At 35.8% G+C, this 18,574-nt stretch overlaps 1 protein-coding gene across 7 annotated transcripts in view; it reads left to right on the top strand.

The window, feature by feature from the left end:
* Positions 1-18,574, top strand: part of VMP1 (vacuole membrane protein 1) — a 144,559-nt gene that overhangs the window by 41,972 nt on the left and 84,013 nt on the right. For 6 of the 7 annotated variants that reach the window (XM_077852419.1, XM_077852420.1, XM_077852423.1 and 3 more), the window contains one exon: positions 13,360-13,527. In XM_077852419.1, coding sequence (XP_077708545.1) covers positions 13,360-13,527 — 168 coding nt within the window. Of the gene's footprint in view, positions 1-2,529; positions 2,566-13,359; positions 13,528-18,574 lie in introns of those variants that run through there. The other variant, XM_077852425.1, reaches the window with a different exon arrangement.

Genomic DNA, 18,574 nt, shown 5'->3' with positions numbered 1-18,574 from the left:
CAGTGGGCTCCCTGCTGAGCAGGGGAGCCTACTTCTTCCTTTCCCTCTACCTGCTGCTCACCCTGTTTATGCACTCTTTCTCTCTCTCTCAAATAAATAAAATCTTTTTTAAAAAAAGAAATAGCATTTGTAAACTACTTCTGATTTTATTTCTTTTGGGGGTGTGGGGAAAACACCGGTTTTATTTATTATGCAGGCATTTTTTGTTCCTTTGTGTGATGTCTCTTTCATGAGCAAATTTTCCCTGGCGAATAGTACAGGCTACTGATTTTATTCATTTACTTTACTCATGTTTTTTTTATAAGTATATCATATGTAAAAAGGCTTCTGTAGCTGGCAGGTTTTTCTCAGATTGTGCCTTCTAAGCACTCTTCTTTTGGATATTCATTTCCAGAAATCCATTAACAAATCTATTTTAGTCTTAACAAGCATGTAGCAGGTTTCCTTTCAGAAGATTTAGAACATGAGTGATCCAGGAATGCTTATTTACTAGTGGAAATTATGCCCAGAGTAAAACAATAAGTTAATGAATGTAATGTTGTTGCTGTTAACCTCTTTGATGCATCACTGTTCAGATGAGTCAAAATTTCCACTTTAATAATGGTCTGACCCAGGGCTAGACAGCCCAGTGGTCAGCATTTTTTTGTAAAGAGCCAGATGGTGTCTTAGGCTATACAGTCTCTCTTGCAACTCCGATCTATCATTGCAATAAGAAAGCATCCAAGGACAATGTGTAAAGGAATGAATGTGGCTGTTTTTTCTAATCAGCCTTTACTCACAAAAACAGGTGGCTGCCTGCATTGATCTGCAGGCTCTAGTTTGCTAACCCGTGCTCTAACTCACAGAGTGACAAGTACATTAGAAGAAGCATATTGAGTTTGAAAGCTTTAGTGAGCTAGCCACCTTCTAAGGATTTTTACAAGACATGTGCACTTGACTCAAATGGATGCATTTGCCAAAAAAAAAGGAGTGATCACTTCTCTCTTCCAGGTCATAACGTTAGACTTAACATGATGCTTTATTTTTTTTTATTTTTATTTTTTTCATGATGTTGATGTTTTATAAGAGAATATAGTTGTGCAAATGCTTGAATGGTCTAGAAAACCATCAAGGGGAAAATAATAGCAACTTTGCATGAAGAGGAAAGTAGGAGAATTTCCTCAAAATAAGCTAATGACAGCAAGATTTAATTCTATGTTGTAATTGTTGATGTGTGCAGTTATTAAATACTGGTTTTAAGAACATTGCAATTATTTTGAGAAGTAAATTTATGGATTAAGTTTAGATTGTTATAAACAGTTGGGAGAACTGATGGATTATTTCAGTAGCCACCTTAGAATTACTTCCCATTACTAGAAAAATATGGTTCATAATCCTGTAAACAACCAGGTTAACATAAACAGGAACTTTGGTACTTGATAATGAGAAATATATCTCAGGCATGCTCCTTATACGCACATACATTATTATTCACCAAGTTACAACAAGCAGATAATTAAAGAGCCGTTTGTAAACTGTAAGTGTGATTAAGACTTAATTTAACCTGTTCTATTTAACAGCAACAAAGAGAATAAGTCCTTTGGCAAGAATTTATGCCTTAAATAATGTGATATTGAACACTTTTGACACTAGGTGGAGCACTTTGCTGGACAAAGCCTTAACAAGCTCTATATTCCTTCAAATAAACGCAGCTCCTAGAAAAAGTCTGATGAGAACAGTTACCTATCAACGATAATGATAAAAGACACCCAGATATTGAGCTATAAATAGAAGACTGAATATATTTTGCAGATAACGCTCCCCTTTGTGTGTATGTGTGTGTGTGTATACACATATATACATATATGTATATATAAAGATTTTATTTGAGAATTTTTATTTGAGAGAGCATGAGTAGGGGGAGGGGCAGAGGGACAAGCACACTCCTTGCTGAGTCGGGGAGCCTGACACAGGCTCCAGCCCAGGACCCTGAGATCATGCCCTGAGTTGAAGTCAGACACTTAACCAACTAAGCCATGTGGGACTCCATCCCAGGTCTCCGGGATCACGCCTTGGACTGAAGGCGGCGCTAAACCGCTGAGCCATCCGGGCTGCCCTTCTTAATACTTTTTGACTGTTGGCTCTTTAAGGCCTAAAGTAAATATTACTTGGAAAACTGCATGCGTAGGGATTGAAATGAAATACCAAAATAGGTTCAGTTAAAAAAAATAGTAACTATTTAATTCCATTGAGGTAGAATATTCTTTTAAAAAATTGTTAGCTAACCTCTTTACCTTTTTCCTGCTTGACTTCTGACTATTGCTTAATTGCTCACCTGTCTATACCTCTGCAAGAGGGAAAAAAAAAAACAGCGAAGACATTGGCAAAAGTAGGATTCTGGTATAACGTGATACTGCTCTGTATAGGTATAATGACTCTGGCTATAAGTATGCAATGATTCAGGGCTCTTGCGGGAAGACCAAACAGGCCCTTCTTAGAAAAGATCTGTTTGTGCTTTTTTTTGATGAAGCATGATCAGCTTTCCTCCCTGCCTTTCCCCAAGGAATGACTCATCTATTAACTCTTGTGAGTATCACCACATCAAAAGAAGAAACCAAGGCCTTTAGGACATAGGGCCAGGTTTTCACATAACAAAAGGGGTATGCATAGACTGGATAACTTCCTGCCCTTAAATCACTGTTTATTAATGTGTGCTTAAATGAAAGGTAAGGAGATTTGGTTTAGCTGAAATCTGTCCTGTTGGGTATGTATATGTGTGTGTGTGTGTGTGTGTGTATGTATATATAAAACAATTTATGATAACCTTCTTAAATTCTCTATAAATATGTGGCATGCTTCTCCTGAACACTTAAATCATCTTGATAATCAAAAGTTGCTTAGGTTTAGATAAGAAAAGTAAAACATGTCTAGGGGTACCAGCCTGGTTCAGTGGGTAGAGTATGCAATTCTTGTTCTTGGAGTTATAAGTTCAAGCCTCACACATGGAAACATGTCTTATGGATTAATTCAGTATAATGAAAAGGACTTAAACAGCATGTCCTTATAACTTGGGAGCTTGAACTGTAGAATTTACTATACATTTTTTTGGGTTCGGTTAGCAGTTTTATACTTCCTATAATACTTTTACTGTAGGATCTCGTATAGGGGCGCCTGGATGACGCAGCCGGTTGAATGTCGGAGTCTTGGCTTCAGTTCAGACTGATCTCATCCAGCCCAGAGTCAGGCTCCTGCTCAGCCTAGAGTCTACTTGAAGATTCTTTCTGCCCCTCCCCCTACTTGCGCACATGCATGCATGCTTTCTCTCTAAAATAATTTTTTTTAAATCTCATATATTCTTGCTGTCACTTAAGTTGTACATGAATTATTATTACTACTACTACTACCACTACTACTGCTACTATTAGGCTTTTAATCAAATGAATGTGAGATAAAAGTCTGATTGTATCTAGTAAGTTACTAGCAAATTCAGAAAACAAACCCACATTAATGCCCAAATTACTGGTTTTTGACATATGATACTGCATTTTATAGAGAGGGACATAGGTTTATTTTATTTTTTAAGATTTTATTTATTCACTCATGAGAGACACAGAGAGAGAGAGCGAGAGAGAGAGAGGCAGAGACACAGGCAGAGAGAGAAGCAGGCTCCATGCAGGGAGCTCGATGTGGGACTCAATCCCCAGTCTCCAGGATCACACCCTGGGCCAAAGGCAGGCGCCAAACCGCTGAGCCATCCAAGGATCCCCGGGACATAGGTTTAATTTGTAAACTTGAGACCTTCCTCACAAAGACAATATAAGCACTAGTTAAACTTTTCAGTGCCCATTTGGAATTAACAGTTTTATGCTCTAGCCTTCTAGAATGATTTGCTGTACACCATAGCCTTAGGTAAATTGTTTTCTGACTATGATGAGAAAAGCAACAATTAAAGGAATATGAGAAGTAGAATTCCTGTTTCCAAAAGCATTTTTAAAGTCCCCTCAAAATTGGACTTAAAGAAAACAAAGGTTTTGCAAGTTGTACAGACAACCATTTGTCATCTCTTTTCATTTATTTATCACCCAGATATTCCTAATGAATCACATTCCAGACTAACCACTGACTCCTTTTGTTCCTTGGTGAAGGAGTGTGGCAAACAAATGTTTTCCCAGTGAATCAGCACAGGATTCTTGATTTTATTACCTTTGCCCTAAAATTTCCAGACAAAACTAATTGGAAATTTTGCCTTTGGGATCTCACTTGACTTCTGTGTATGGATGATGGATTAGGCTATGAATTGACATTACAGATGTTGTACAAACAACTCTAGTCTTTAGGAATGTTTTATCAGTTCTAAGGGAGCCGCCTAATGTGGAAGAATGTCTGTCTGTCCCCTTATCTTCCTTACAAAAACTCCTGCATATACATACTGCACTCTTAATATGATATCATATTCTTCATTTTGGTTGATAAAGAGGTGTGGCTAAATAGTCTAACAATTAGCTAATATAACCATTTTAGGGTTTTACTTTTAAAAAATGTCTCAAAAAATAAAAAATACAAATTTTTAAAAAAAGTCTCTACAAGATAGGGCCACCAGATAAATCCAACAGTAAAGTTCAAAAGTAGAAAACATTTTTTTTTAATGAAGCAGCAATGCACATACAAGTTTGTCATTTTGCTAATATTTTTTTCAGGGATTAACATAAATATCCCACAACTCCTAATGTGTTTGTAGTACCAAGACTATTATCGGGGTTTTTATAGGTACTACATTATTATCCAGGCATTACTTACAGCTTCTCTTTGCTACCAAATTAGGGTATTTTTGTGTCATATGATTTCAGGAATGGTGATTTTTTTTTTATATTTTATTTATTTATTCATAAGAGACACAGAGAGAGAGAGAGGCAGAGACACAGGCAGTGAGAAGGAGGCTCCACGCAGGGAGCCCAAAGTGGGACTCGATCCCAGGACTACAGGATCACGCCCTGGGCCAACGGCAGTGCTAAACCGCAGAGCCACCCAGTCTGCCCAGGAATGGTGATTTTATCTCTCTAGGACAATTTTTTTTAATTCTAAATTTGTCTTAGAACTTTATATTACTATTCCTGATGTTAGAGTACAAATTGATCTCATAGAATTGTCCTTAAATTTTTTTTCAATCAATCCCTAAACATCCTTTTATATTCTTCTCATGAAAGAGTTTAAATTATATAAATATAACTTAAAATTTATCTTTAAAGAATATTTTAGAAGTTAAGATGCTTTTTCCACAAATATCTATATCTGCTCTTATAAGAAATTTTACCTCCAAATTAACTATGATTTTACTCTTATCCTGACATAGCATTCCCTGGCCAAGCAAGCATCGTTTATCTTGGACAAGGCAAATTATTCCATGATCAAAATTTTGGAAAATATAATGTAATACATCTCATGAGACTAGATAGATATATGAGCCTTTGAACTGAAGCAAAACCAGATGTCTGATAGATCGCAAATAGCTGATCTTATTGAGGTGACTTCACTTAGAATGACTATACTGAATTACTTTAAAAAAAAAAAAAACGACCTAAAACCTGCCTTTTTGATGAGTGTAACTGTTCATTACAATCATAAAATTCCTTTCTTAATATTAACAGGAACTTCTATTGGCAGTAATTAGGAATTCTCAGGAGTTATGAATAAAGTCAATGAATGTAACTGTGAGTTGGTCTCTAGGAAACATATAGAGCTTACTTTGCTGGGGAGTAACAGTCTGGGCTAGATTTGGCTATTTAGCTTCTTTGATTACCACCTTATAGGTTAAAGGATACTGACTTTTACTGGAGAAATTAACCTACAAGGATCTTCATTTGCCACTTTTCCTTGGGTAGTGCTCCTTGTATTGATCTTTACCTTGCCACACGGCACATCCTTTTAAATGCACTCATTTTGTATCACATCACATGGTCTATCTTGATGAATGTTCCATGTGTTCTTGAAAAGAAAATGGCTTTTGGCTTTAAGTGGTGTGTTCCATATTGTTCAAATGTTCTATATCCATACTGGTTGTCAATTTAATTGTTCTATCAACTAAGAAGAATATTGACATTTCCAGCTGTAATTGGGGATGTTTTGTGCTGTAATGGTGGGCTTCTTATAGATGACAAGTACTGAGGTCTTGTTTTAATCCAATCTGACACTCTGCCTTTTCATTTGTATGTTTGGTCCACTTATAATTAATGTAGTTCTCAATATGGTTGGGTTTAAATGTAACCTCAAACCATTTGTCCCACTTATTTTTTATTCTTCTTTTCCTACCTTTTTTTGGATTGAGCATTTTTTTAGTATATATAATATAACTGCTTTGCAATAGTATATTCCCGTTTCTCCCTCCCATACTCTATGGTGTTGTCATATATTTTACTTCTACATGTGCCATAGTTTTTTTTTTTTAAGATATTATTTATTTTAGAGAGAGAGAGAGAGAGAGAGGGGGGATGTAAGTGCAGGAGGGAGGGGCAAAGGGAGAGGGAGAAGCAGAGTCTCTGTTGAGCAGGGAACCTGATGTGGTTCTTGATCCCAGGACCCTGGGATCATGTCCTGGGCCGAAGGCAGACATTTAACCAACTGAGCTAACCAGGTGCCCCCATAGTTTTTACTTCAGACAATGATATTTTTGAAGAGATTTTAATGAGAACGAAAGGTCTTTTATATTTCAGTACTCTTTACTCCTCTGTGTACTTTAAATTTTTCATCTGATATCACTTTTAAAGTTTTTTTTTTAATTTTATTTATTTATGATAGTCACACACACACACACACAGAGAGAGAGAGAGAGAGAGAGACACAGGCAGAGACATAGGCAGAGGGAGAAGCAGGCTCCATGCACCGGGAGCCCGACGTGGGATTCGATCCCGGGTCTCCAGGATCGCGCCCTGGGCCAAAGGCAGGCGCCAAACTGCTGCACCACCCAGGGATCCCCGGTATCACTTTTCTTCTATCTGAGAACTTCCTTTAATGTTTGTTACAGTGCAAATCTGGTAAAACTAATTTTTTTGGCTTTTGTTTATCTGAAAATGTCTTTATGTTATCTTCTCTTTTGAAGTATATTTTCCCTGGATTCTAGATTTTTTTTTTCTCTCAGTATTTCAGAGAAGTAATTCCATTGTCTTTTGGTTTGCATTATTCTGATATGAAGTCTTATCTATGTTTCTCTGTAGATAATTTATCTTTACCCCTCCAATTGCTTTTAAGATTTTCTCATCATTATTGAGTTATAGCAATTTGATCATATTATGATTATGGTTATTTGTTTTATTTTCTTCATATTTGTTTAGACTGAGGTTTATTGAGTTTCTTTCTTAGCTTTGTGAATGGATGGATTGGTATTTTCCTGCACACACTCCTCTTCACCAACACATACCTTCTTCTCTCTTTCTGGGATTCCAGTTACATGTATAGTAGACTGGTTGGTATTATTCCACAGATTGCTGAGGTTTATTTCTTTCATACACTTTACTCTCTGTATCCTTTAGGTTGGACACTTTCTATTGCCCTGTCTTCAAGTTCTCTAATATTTTCTTTTGCAGTATCTAACCTATTGACAATCTAGCCAATGAATTTTTCTATTCAGGTATTATATTTTCAGCCCTACTAGTTCAATTTTTTATACTTTATTTCTTCCCTCATGTGTTTATGTTTTCCTTTAAATCAGGTATCAACAAACTTTTTCTGTAAAGGGCCATGTAGTAAATATTTTAGATTTTGTGGACTACAGAGTCTTTCAAAGCTATTCAGTTTTGCTATCGTAGCACAGTATTAGCCAGATACAATAGGTAAATGGATGCACATGGCTGTATTTGAAACTTTCTTTATAAAACTGGTGTGAGTCAAATTTGGCCCATAGTTTAAAGTTTGCCAAGATTACTGCTTTAAATCCTTGAACACTTTTATACTTACTGTTTTTAGGTTCTTGTCTGCTAATTCCATTATCTCTGACATTTTTGTTGCTATTGACTAATGTTTCTTTGGTTATGGGTCATATTTTTGTGCTTCACAGATCTAGTTGTTCCTTATTGGATGCTGGGCATATATTAAATTGTTGATTATATGGATTTTGTTGTCTTCGTTTGCAGAGTGTCAATTTCTTTGTTTTGGTGGGCAGTTACCTATGGATCAGCTTGATCTGTTTAAGGGCTTTTTTTTTTTTTTTTTTTTTTTTAAAGGAAAAACATGTTAGAGCCTATCTGGAGTAACTATACTCTAGGCTTTTTCTAAGTCTTCCCTGAATGCTGAGTCTCCATTCTAGCTTATTGAAGTATAAGTGTTTCCTAGTCCTGTGTGGACTCTAGGAACTGTTTAATTAACAATTCCTTGTTAGTTGTTTTCCGACTACTTGTACTTTGCCTAGCCTAATGGAATCTGACCCTGGCCTGCAATGTAGCTTTGTATGTCAAAGTCTCACAGGGACATTGTGCATATTTCTAGAGTTCTTTCTCTACATAGCTCCCTCTTCATCAGTATTCTGTCCCATAGATTTCAACTATTCAGCCTGCCTGAACTCAGATTTACTTCTGAACTAACCAAGACCTTTTTTTTTTTTTTTAAGTTTATTTATTATTATATACCCAACATGGGGCTCAAACTCACGACCCTGAGATGAAGAGTTTGTGCTCTTCAGACTGAGCCAGCCAGGTACCCCAAGATCACCATGCTTTGCTGGGGCTGTTTCTCTTTGGATTTTGTTATTGACATGGAATGTGTCTACAGATATAAAACCAGAGCCATCATAGGGGTTCCTCATTTGTATCCCTTCTCTCAGCAGTCAGAAATCAAGTACTGTGGTACAGTGCCTGAAAAGAATTATTTCATAGGTTTTATCTAGTTTTCTAGATTATTGTAGATGTAAAAGTCCGTACCACTTCATGATCTGAAGCAGAAAGCCCCTAACCAAAGACCAGGACATCTAACCCATACATACCAATACCTGCATATTTGTAGATTTTGAAAATAAATTTAAAAGGTAGTTTGAATATGTTTAACCTTTAAAATTATTTTAAAGCCATTTTTTAGTTTCGGTGTTTGGATTTTTCATGTAAACTAATATTTATTTTAGTCAATTCAATTATATTTAGGAACCACCAGCCTAAATGTTGAAAAGAACTTTTGAAGTTTCTTATAGTTAGCATAGTTTAAACTAAAATGTCAAGGTACAGGCTAAATGGACTCTTGAGAATGAACAAAGGACAAGAAGCAGAGTTATTTGTGTCCATTTTGCTGGGAACCACCACATCTGCCTCTAAGGCTGAGTAATCATGACTTATTAGTGTGGTTATGGAAAGTATATATCAGTTTAGTTGTGTGAATGAACTGTCCTTTCTTTAGGGGAAAAATTCTCATCAGATTGCTGAAATTTTCCCTTTTTAGAATTACTTAAAATTGAAACTATGAATAAGTCTTTTATCTTGTTGGATAATGTGTTTGATCTGTTGAGGTACATACTTTATTATATTTCTAGAATAGAAATATAATTTTGTCTTTCCTGTGCATCCCAGAAATCTTACTAGTTTGGCATCCAGGACAGTTTAATTTTTGTTCACTTAGAGTTCATTTCTAGAGTTGAGGTGTAGTTCCTACATCTTACAGAAGACAATTGTGTGAGGGTAATTTGGACAAACCCTTCACTTTCTGGTTTTACTTACTGATATCACATTTTTCTTTGTGTTTTCAAACATCACAGGTGGAAGTTACAACTTTTTTTTCTTTTAATTGCATCTGATACTTAGCTATGTGTACAGTAAGAAATTTTTCACTAATTCAATTATTTTGGATTCCACAAACTTTAAACTTTTGTAAATTTATTTTTTTTAAGATTTTATTTATTTATTTGAGAGAGAACACACCAGGGGAGGGGCGGAGGGAAAAGCAGACTTCCTGCTTAGCTGGACTTGGAAACTTGCTCTCAGGACTCCTCCGGGATCACAACGTGAGCTTAAGGCAGATGCTTAACTGACTGAGACAACCAGGTGCTCCTAAACTATTTTTTTTTAATGAATCACAAACTAATCCTTTTTCCCCCAGCTATGATATCTCTTATGCATATAGTATTCAAAGAAGCAGTTGTGAATTTCGTGGTTAATCATAATTTTTAAGGAAAATATGACTACTCAAAAGTGTTTATATACTTATTTTTTAAAAGTAAATATTACTGTTTTTGGATTTCTGTGAATTAAAACTCAAGAAAAAAGGAACAGACTAAAAATTTACATATAATTTTTTGGTCCAGAAAAAACTAGTAATTAATTGATTCAGTGCGAAGTGTAGAACTTCATTTTTTAGATTTTATTTAAACAAATAATTGCATATAGGGAGAAATGTAGCTTAGATTTATGAATATATTTTTCATATTAATCTGCAACAGAAAGTTTTATTTTAAATCACTTTTTATCTTGATAGCAATAGTTCTTTAATGCTTTATTTTCATTATTGCATCCTGTGCACATTTGTCTTTGAACCACAAATTCTTTTTTTTTTTAAACTTTATTTATTTGAGAGCTCACAAGCACACAAGTGTGGGGGGAGGGACAGAGGAAGAAGGAGAAAGAGAATCTTTTTCTTTTTAAAGATTTTATTTAGGGTAGCCCCCGTGGCTCAGCGGTTTATCACCACCTTCAGCCCGGGGCATGATCCTGGAGTCCCAGGATTGAGTCCCACGTCAGGCTCCCTGCATGGAGCCTGCTTCTCCCTCTGCCTGTGTCTCTGCCTCTCTCTCTAAGTCTCTCATTAATAAATGAATAAAATCTTTAAAAAAATTGTTTTAAAAAAATAAAATAAAGATTTTATTTATTTGAGAGAGTGAGCGAGAGAGAGCACAAGCAGCGGGAGGGACAGAGACAGAAGGAGAAGCAGACTCCCCAGTGAGCAGGGAGACCAATTCAAGGCTTGATCCTGGGATTCCAGGATCATGACCTGAACTGAAGGCAGAGGCTGAACTGACTGACCTACCAAGGCACCCTGGAGAAAGAATCTTTAGCAGGGAGCAGACTCCCCACTGAATGTGGAGTCTGACATGGGATTCAATCTCACAACCCCAAGATCACGTCCTGAACTGAAGTCAAGATGCTTAACGACTGAGTGCCCATGAACCACAAATTCTTTTACCTTATAATTTAAAAAGGCTCTCATATCTACCGAGACCACTTTATGTGTATGTGTATAGAAAGAGTGTGAAAGAATAAAATGTATATTTTCTACATATGTAACATATAATTTCATGTTATATTATTCATAATACTGTGTTAAAATTTTTTAATATATTATTCTATAAAATTTTATTCTACAGATATAGTATTTTTCATCATAATAACTAATGGCTAGTACATTTTAAGGGCTTATTCTAAGCTGAGTACTTTTTATGAGTTGACTGATTTAAACCTTACAATATACCCAGAATGGAGGTTCTGAAGATATTTGATTTCCATTTTATAGCTTAGGAAAGCAAGACTCAGAAGATACGTGGCAGAGGCCAGAACCAGAACCAGAACATCTAGCTCTAGAAGTTATGCTATGGCCACTGTGTCTACAGTATGCTTTACCCCTGTGTGTTAGAGCAACATGTTAAGGATGTCCAGGGTTTAGCTCTGACACCTCATGAGAACTTTGGAAATTATTGTTAGAGTTTATTGACATATTTGATTATATTTAGAATTTTGAACTTTGGACCTGATGTCCCAGGAATTTATATTTTTAATAAACTCCTTAATTAGTTCTTATGCATGCCCCTTGCCTTGGCATTCATGTGCACTTGGGAACCATTGTATCTAAGCTTTTATCACACATCTAATATTAATCCATTTTAACCTATGTGATTATTATTAATTTATAACATTTCAAAATATAGATACAAAATAACACAAAAGCTACCATAGAAAAACTTGCTTTAAAAGAAAAACTCACTGGGGTTCCTGGGTGACTCAGTAGGTTAAGCATCTGCATTTGGCTCAGGTCATGATCTCAGGATCCTGGGATTGAGCCCCACATCAGGCTCCTTGTTCAGTGGGGAGTCTGTTTCTCCCTCTGTCTCTAACCCTCCTCCCTACTTGTGCTCTCTCACTCTCTCTCTCAAGTAAATAAATAAAATCTTAAAAAGAAAAGAAACACTCACTGATAGTGGTTCCACAGCTTTATTTTGTTTTAGGTTCTATTATCTTTGGGAAAGGTAAGTGAGGTAATTACTTCACCAACTGTTTTTAACTAAGTAAAAAAAGTGGTATTCTCAAATTATGCAAAAAGGAATAGGGCACAGGAAGTTTTTTGTCTCAGGCTATAACATTCTTACAATTGAGAATATAGATAAAATCAGAACAAAGCCAGAAATCATATGGTTTCTAGGGGCTGGTGTTGGGGGAGAAGACTGACTACCAAAGGACACTAGGGAACTTTTTGTAGTAATGGAAATGTTCTATATCTTGATTTGTTGTGGTTATACAGTTGAATATATTAGTCAAAATTCATTGAACTATAGACCTAAAAGAAACAGACTCTTACTATATGTAAATTATACCCCAGTAAATCTGATTTTTTTAAAAAAAGCAAGCCTGTGATGCCTGGTGGCTTAGTGGTTGAGCGTCTGCCTTTGGCTCAGGTTGTGATCTCAGGGTCCTGGAATCGAGTCCCACATCAGGCTCCCCAGATCCCGCATCAGGCTCCCCACAGGGAGCCTGCTTTTCCCTCTGCCTATGTCTCTGCCTCTCTCTCTGTCTCATGAATAAATAAAATTTTAAAATAATAAAGAAAGCTAGCCATGAAGAAATTCTGAGAAGTATTATTTTTTTCAAATTACCAACTGCAACTTGAAATATTTAGACAGATTCTTTTTTTTTTTAATTTTATTTAATTATTCATGAGAAACACAGAAAGAGAGGCAGAGACACAGGCAGAGGGAGGGAGCAGACTCCATGCAAGGAACCCAATGTGGGACTCAATCCCAGGAATCCAGGATCAAGCCCTGTGCCAAAGGCAGACAGACACTCAACTGCTGACCCACCCAGGCGTCCCAGTTAGGTGGATTCTTGTTCTTTAAAAGCTAAGATTTTGGGGGGCACTTCAGTGGCTCAGTAAGTTGAACATCCAACTTTTGATTTCAGCTGAGGTCATGCTCTCTCAGGGTCATGAGATTGAGCTGCACATTGGGCTCCATGCTGGATATGGAGCCTGCTTAAGGTTCTCTCTCTCCCCCTCCCTCTGCCCCTTCTCTCCCTCTCTTTCTAATATAAATAAAAGCTAAGATTTCTCTATGTATAGTAATTAAGATACTGTTAAAATGATATGTATATTGATAATTCCTTTTTCCTTAATATTTCTCACCAGAGGTTTCTCTTATTTGTTTTATAGGGTCCACATATAGCTTCAGTTACATTAGCTGCTTATGAATGCAATTCAGTTAATTTCCCTGAACCACCCTATCCTGATCAGATTATTTGTCCAGATGAAGATGGCATTGAAGGAACCATTTCTTTATGGAGCATCATCTCAAAAGTTAGAATTGAGGCCTGCATGTGGGTAAGATGTCTGTTTTCATCTTTGTCTAAAATTAACCTCACTATCTTGATACTTTGTTGTACTTCATTGAAATTGAGTCCAGATATATATCCACATAGCAAGTCAGTAGATAACTCATGAAGTCACCAATTATCTGCTTCCAGGTAAGAGAAACCCTTTACAGCTTCCCCTATTCATGAAGAACATTCATAAGGAAGGCATGAAGCCATAGGTACCACAAAGCAAGGGGTGCCAAGTAGACAACAGGAAGGAAAAGGAGTACAGATAATGCAACTATACTACTTTGCAAAATTTTACCGATGTTTGTATATTTGACAAACACATAGCAAGTGGCTATATCTCAGTCCCAGATTGGTAAACATTTTATGTCTCTCTCCTATATTGAGATACTCTGTGTTTATTCTTAGGAGGCTTATTTCATTTTCTGAGTTGTTAATAATACTAAAGTAAGGTCAGATTATTTCTTAATAAACCGAATTTTACTATAGTGGAGATATCAGACTATATGGTGATCTTTTTGTTGTACCAGTTATTCTTTTTATGGTTTGCTTAAATATATTTTGGGAAGCTTTTGGACTGTATGTTCAGTGGCAGGTTATTTTAATCCTTACAAAGCATTCTTTTCTTTTTTCTTTATGCCTATGTTCATTCAAATGTGCATCATTGAGAAATAGTTCCTATGCTAAAAACTTTCTTTTATCATTTGGACTCATTTAGTTATATGTTCCTGGTAACTTTTTTCCCCTAACAGTGTCTTATAAAGTAAAACATATGAAACAGATCACTTAAAAATCTTAACTAAAATGAGCATGAATATCATACCCACAGAAGAGGAAGATTTTTCAAATATATTTATTTAAATGTTAGTAAGTATGTTTGATGTGTTTTTTTTTTCAAACTATTGTCTTTAATTTTATTTTTTATTTATTTTTATTTTTTTAGAATTTTTTTAAGATTTTTATTTATTTATTCATAGAGACAGACAGAGAGAGAGAGAGAGGCAGAGACACAGGCAGAGGGAAAAGCAGTTCCATGCAGGGATCCCGACGTGGGACTCGATCCCGGGTCTCCAGGATCACACCCTGGGCTGCAGGCGGCGCTAAACTGCTGCGCCACTGGGGCTGCCCTGTCTTTGATTTTAATATAAGTTATTTGTCTGTTGTAGTATATATACTATAACCTAATATGTTTGTTTTAAAAGAATTATAAGGAAAATGCCATATGTTGAATTTGTTGAATGTGAAAGACAGGAAAAATTGTATTTCCTGTTACTCTTTTATAAACACTGGAAACAAGATCATTGTACTAGCTGTGTATGTTTCATAAATTTGACCATTAATCTTTTGATGAAAAATTGTTATTAAAATAACAAAAGATACTTGGATCATGCTAGAAAGAAATCATGTATATAGATTTTGGTTTTCTATTTTCCTTCTGTTATTTTACAAATGATTTACATGGCTGGATTAACGCTAATGCCAACAAAGAAAAGCTTCCATTGGAGCTGGCAGTGATAATTGCCTCCTCCAGCTCCCATAGTTCATATTGTCTGAAGAGCTCATTTGGCCTGGCTCCATGCATGCCTAAAATTAGTTAACTTGGCTGGTGTAGCAGCTTGCTTTCCCAAACAAATTTTAAGCTGCTAAAAAATATAGATTGTTCCTTAAATTTATTATCCTCACAGCAATCAGCATTAGGCTTTGCACATAGTACAAGAATGTTGATAAATATTAATTGGCTGAGTGCTCCTCATACTTCCTTTTTTGAAAGTATTTTTTGTGATGTATGAAGTATAGCACATATCAAGTTATATTTAAATTGGTTCCTTTTGTTCTCGACGTTTATATAGATAGTCCTTTCAACAAAAGGTACTGGGAAAACAATATTCACATGCAAAAGAATGAATTTGCGTCCTTACCTTGTGCCTTACATAAAAATTAAAATGCTTCGAAGACCTAAATTTATGAACTAAAACTATAAAACTCTTAGAGGAAAATGTAGAGACAAATCTGTGTGATGTCACATTTAGCAGTGGTTTCTTAAATATGACCCCAAAAGCATAGGCAACAAGAAAAAAAAATAGATAAATTGAACTTCACTAAAATTAAAATATCTTATACATCAAAGGACATTAATAAGAGAGTGAAAAGACAACCCTACAGAATAGGAGAAGATGTTCATAAATCATATATCTGATAAACGTTTAATATCCAGAATCTTTGAAGGACTTCTGCAAATCAGCAACAAAAGATAAACAACCCAATTTTAAAAATGGGCAAAGAAGTTGAGTAGACTTTTCTCCAAAGAAGATATACAAATGGCCAGTAAGTGTACAGATTGTCAGCATCATTTAGTCATTGGGGAAGTGCAAATCCAAACCACAAAGAAATATCCCTTTACACACATTAGGATGGCTGCTATTTCTTTAAAAAGAAAACAAGTGTTAGGATGTGGAGAGATTGGAACTCTCGTAGATTGTTGGGGAGAATGTAAAGTGATTCAGCTGCTGGAGAAAAGAGTTGAGTGGAATTTCAAAAATTTAAAACATAGATTTACCATTTGATCCTCCTCTAATTCTGCTCCTACATAGATACCCACAAAGAACTGAAAACTAGGACTCCAGTATAATAAGTATATATACTTGTACTTCACTTTCATCAGCATTATTCACATTTTCAGAAAGGTGGAAACAACACAGTGTCCCTCAGCAGACAAATGGGTTATCAAAATGTAGGTGACCATCCACTGCCAAGGCCTGGCCAGGAGCTGCTTTCTGCTGCTTGGGCATCTTGTCCAAAGCTAAGGCCTTAGGCTTGGTCTCTTCCAGGTTACATGGCACTCAGTTTCTGAATGCCTATAGGAAGGAGCTCTTTGACCAAAGAACACCACTTGTTACATAGCCTGGCTTTGTTAGGGGTGCCCCATTGCAGAAAGGCCCTCTGGGCCAGGATACTGCTAGCCTCTGGAAGTACCTTATTCTGCAACAGCTTTTACTGCCAGGCTCAAAGTGGAGACCCCAGCATCCAGACTTGGGCTTCTGTGGGAAGGAGCCTGCTAATTTTGGGTTGGATCTTTGAGCTTCCTTGTATTTGATGTCTAGGTACTTCTCTGACAGTTGGAGCAGGGAGGGAAGGGAATTAAAAGAGAAAGGGAAAAAAAAGGTAGTATATACATATGATTGAATATTACTCATCCATAAAAAGGAATAGAGTTTTGGGCAGCCCGGGTGGCTCAGCAGTTTAGCACCGCCTTCAGCCCAGGGCCTGATCCTGGGGACCTGAGATCAAGTCCCACGTTGGGCTTCCTGCATGGTGGCTGCTTCTCCCTCTGCCTGTGTCTCTGCCTCTCTCATTTATTCTCTCATGAATAAATTTTTAAAATCTTTTAAAAAAATGGAATAGAGTTTTGATTTGTGCTATAATATGGATGAACCTTGAAAACATTATGTTAAATGAAATAAGCCATTACATAGAAAGACAGATATTATATGATTCCACTTATGTGAATTGTATAGAAGAGTGAAATTCATAGAGACAAGAAGTAGATTTGATGTTACCAGAGTTGTGGGAATGAGAAGTTAATGCTTAAGAGGTGCAGAGTTTCTGTTTGGGTGATGAAAAATACTGTAAATAATAATAATGATAGCTGCACAATATTGTGAATGCAGTTAATGCCACTTAGTTTTATATTTTAAAATGGTTAAATGGAACCCAGTCATAAAAAAGCTCATACTACTGAGGTTGAGAAACCTAATTAGAATGTGTGGGTCTTAATTCTTGTACTTTACCCTTCTATTAATGTGATCCCATTTATGTTCATATTCAACTGTTTTTTTAAGAGAATGTCTTGCTTGATTTAAAATTTATATCTTATTTGAAATTTTTATCTAATTTGTACTTATTAGCAAAGTAAAATGTCTTTACAGACTTCACTGTCATTATAAATGTACTGAATCAGTAAAATTATTAAAATAGGAAGTACTTCCAATGATAAGATAAAAGACTTGGGCTAACCCTCAGTTTGAAATTATTCCTATGGGTCTTTGAAACAAGCGGAAATGAATTGTTTGATATTGCTGATCATTAGTTACTTTTTTTCATTGCATCTTTTGATCTTCCCCAGTTTAGATGTACCACCAATGCATGGCTTCACAAATTTTTTACTCTTGAATTCCAATAACAGTTATTATATATCCAAGCACCTTAGATTCAGAGTGAACAGAACTGAACAGTTTCTATCCTCACAGAGTTTTACATTCTAGTGAGGGAAATAATTATGAAAAAAATGTATAATTGAGTATCATGGGAAAATTATGTATATAAATATGAAGGAGAATACTGTATAACAAAAATTTCCCCTAGTGTGTGATTCAGGGAGGATTTCCATGAAGAAGCAGTGTACCAGTTCAGATCTAGGAATGATAAGGAGTAAAGCAGGACAGCAGGGCAAGGGAGAAAAAGAGCATGTGTGTTGACTTTTAGATAAAAAGCATCACCTTTTAAGGTCATTATTTGTTAAGTTCATGGTTAGAGGATATTTATTGTGGTAAAATATACATAATGTAAGTTTTACCATTTTAAGCATTTTTTAAAAGATTTATTTATTCTAGAGCAAGGGATAGGGAGACTAATCTGTATTCTACTTTCTGCCTCTTTGAATATGTCTAATCTTAGACACCCCATCTAAATGGAATCACATAACACTTGTTTTCCATGTCTGGGTTATTTAACTCAGTGTAATGTGTTCAGGTTTTATCCATGCTGTAGCATTTGTCAGAATTTCATTCCCTCCTGAAGCCATTTTAAAACTGACCTCAAGGGAAACTGGAAGCAAATTTTCTGTTTTATTTGCAAAACAGTCTTGATAATTCTACTAGAATTGGTAAAATAGTTTTTTTAAAACATTGCTGTGTAAGAGCCCTGAATTTCTCAATGGTTTCAAGCTTACCCTCCTAACTTCTGCTTTTAACTTCTGATTTATGTTTGTAATTGGAATATGTTTTGTTTTTAAAAATTATTAATACACAGATTATACAAAACTACCGTAA

This window comes from Canis aureus, chromosome 16 (assembly GCF_053574225.1).
Source record: "Canis aureus isolate CA01 chromosome 16, VMU_Caureus_v.1.0, whole genome shotgun sequence".
Classification (NCBI taxonomy): Eukaryota; Metazoa; Chordata; class Mammalia; order Carnivora; family Canidae; genus Canis; species Canis aureus.
The sequence above is the reverse complement of the archived record's forward strand: the minus strand, read 5'-3'. Positions and strand labels throughout refer to the sequence as shown.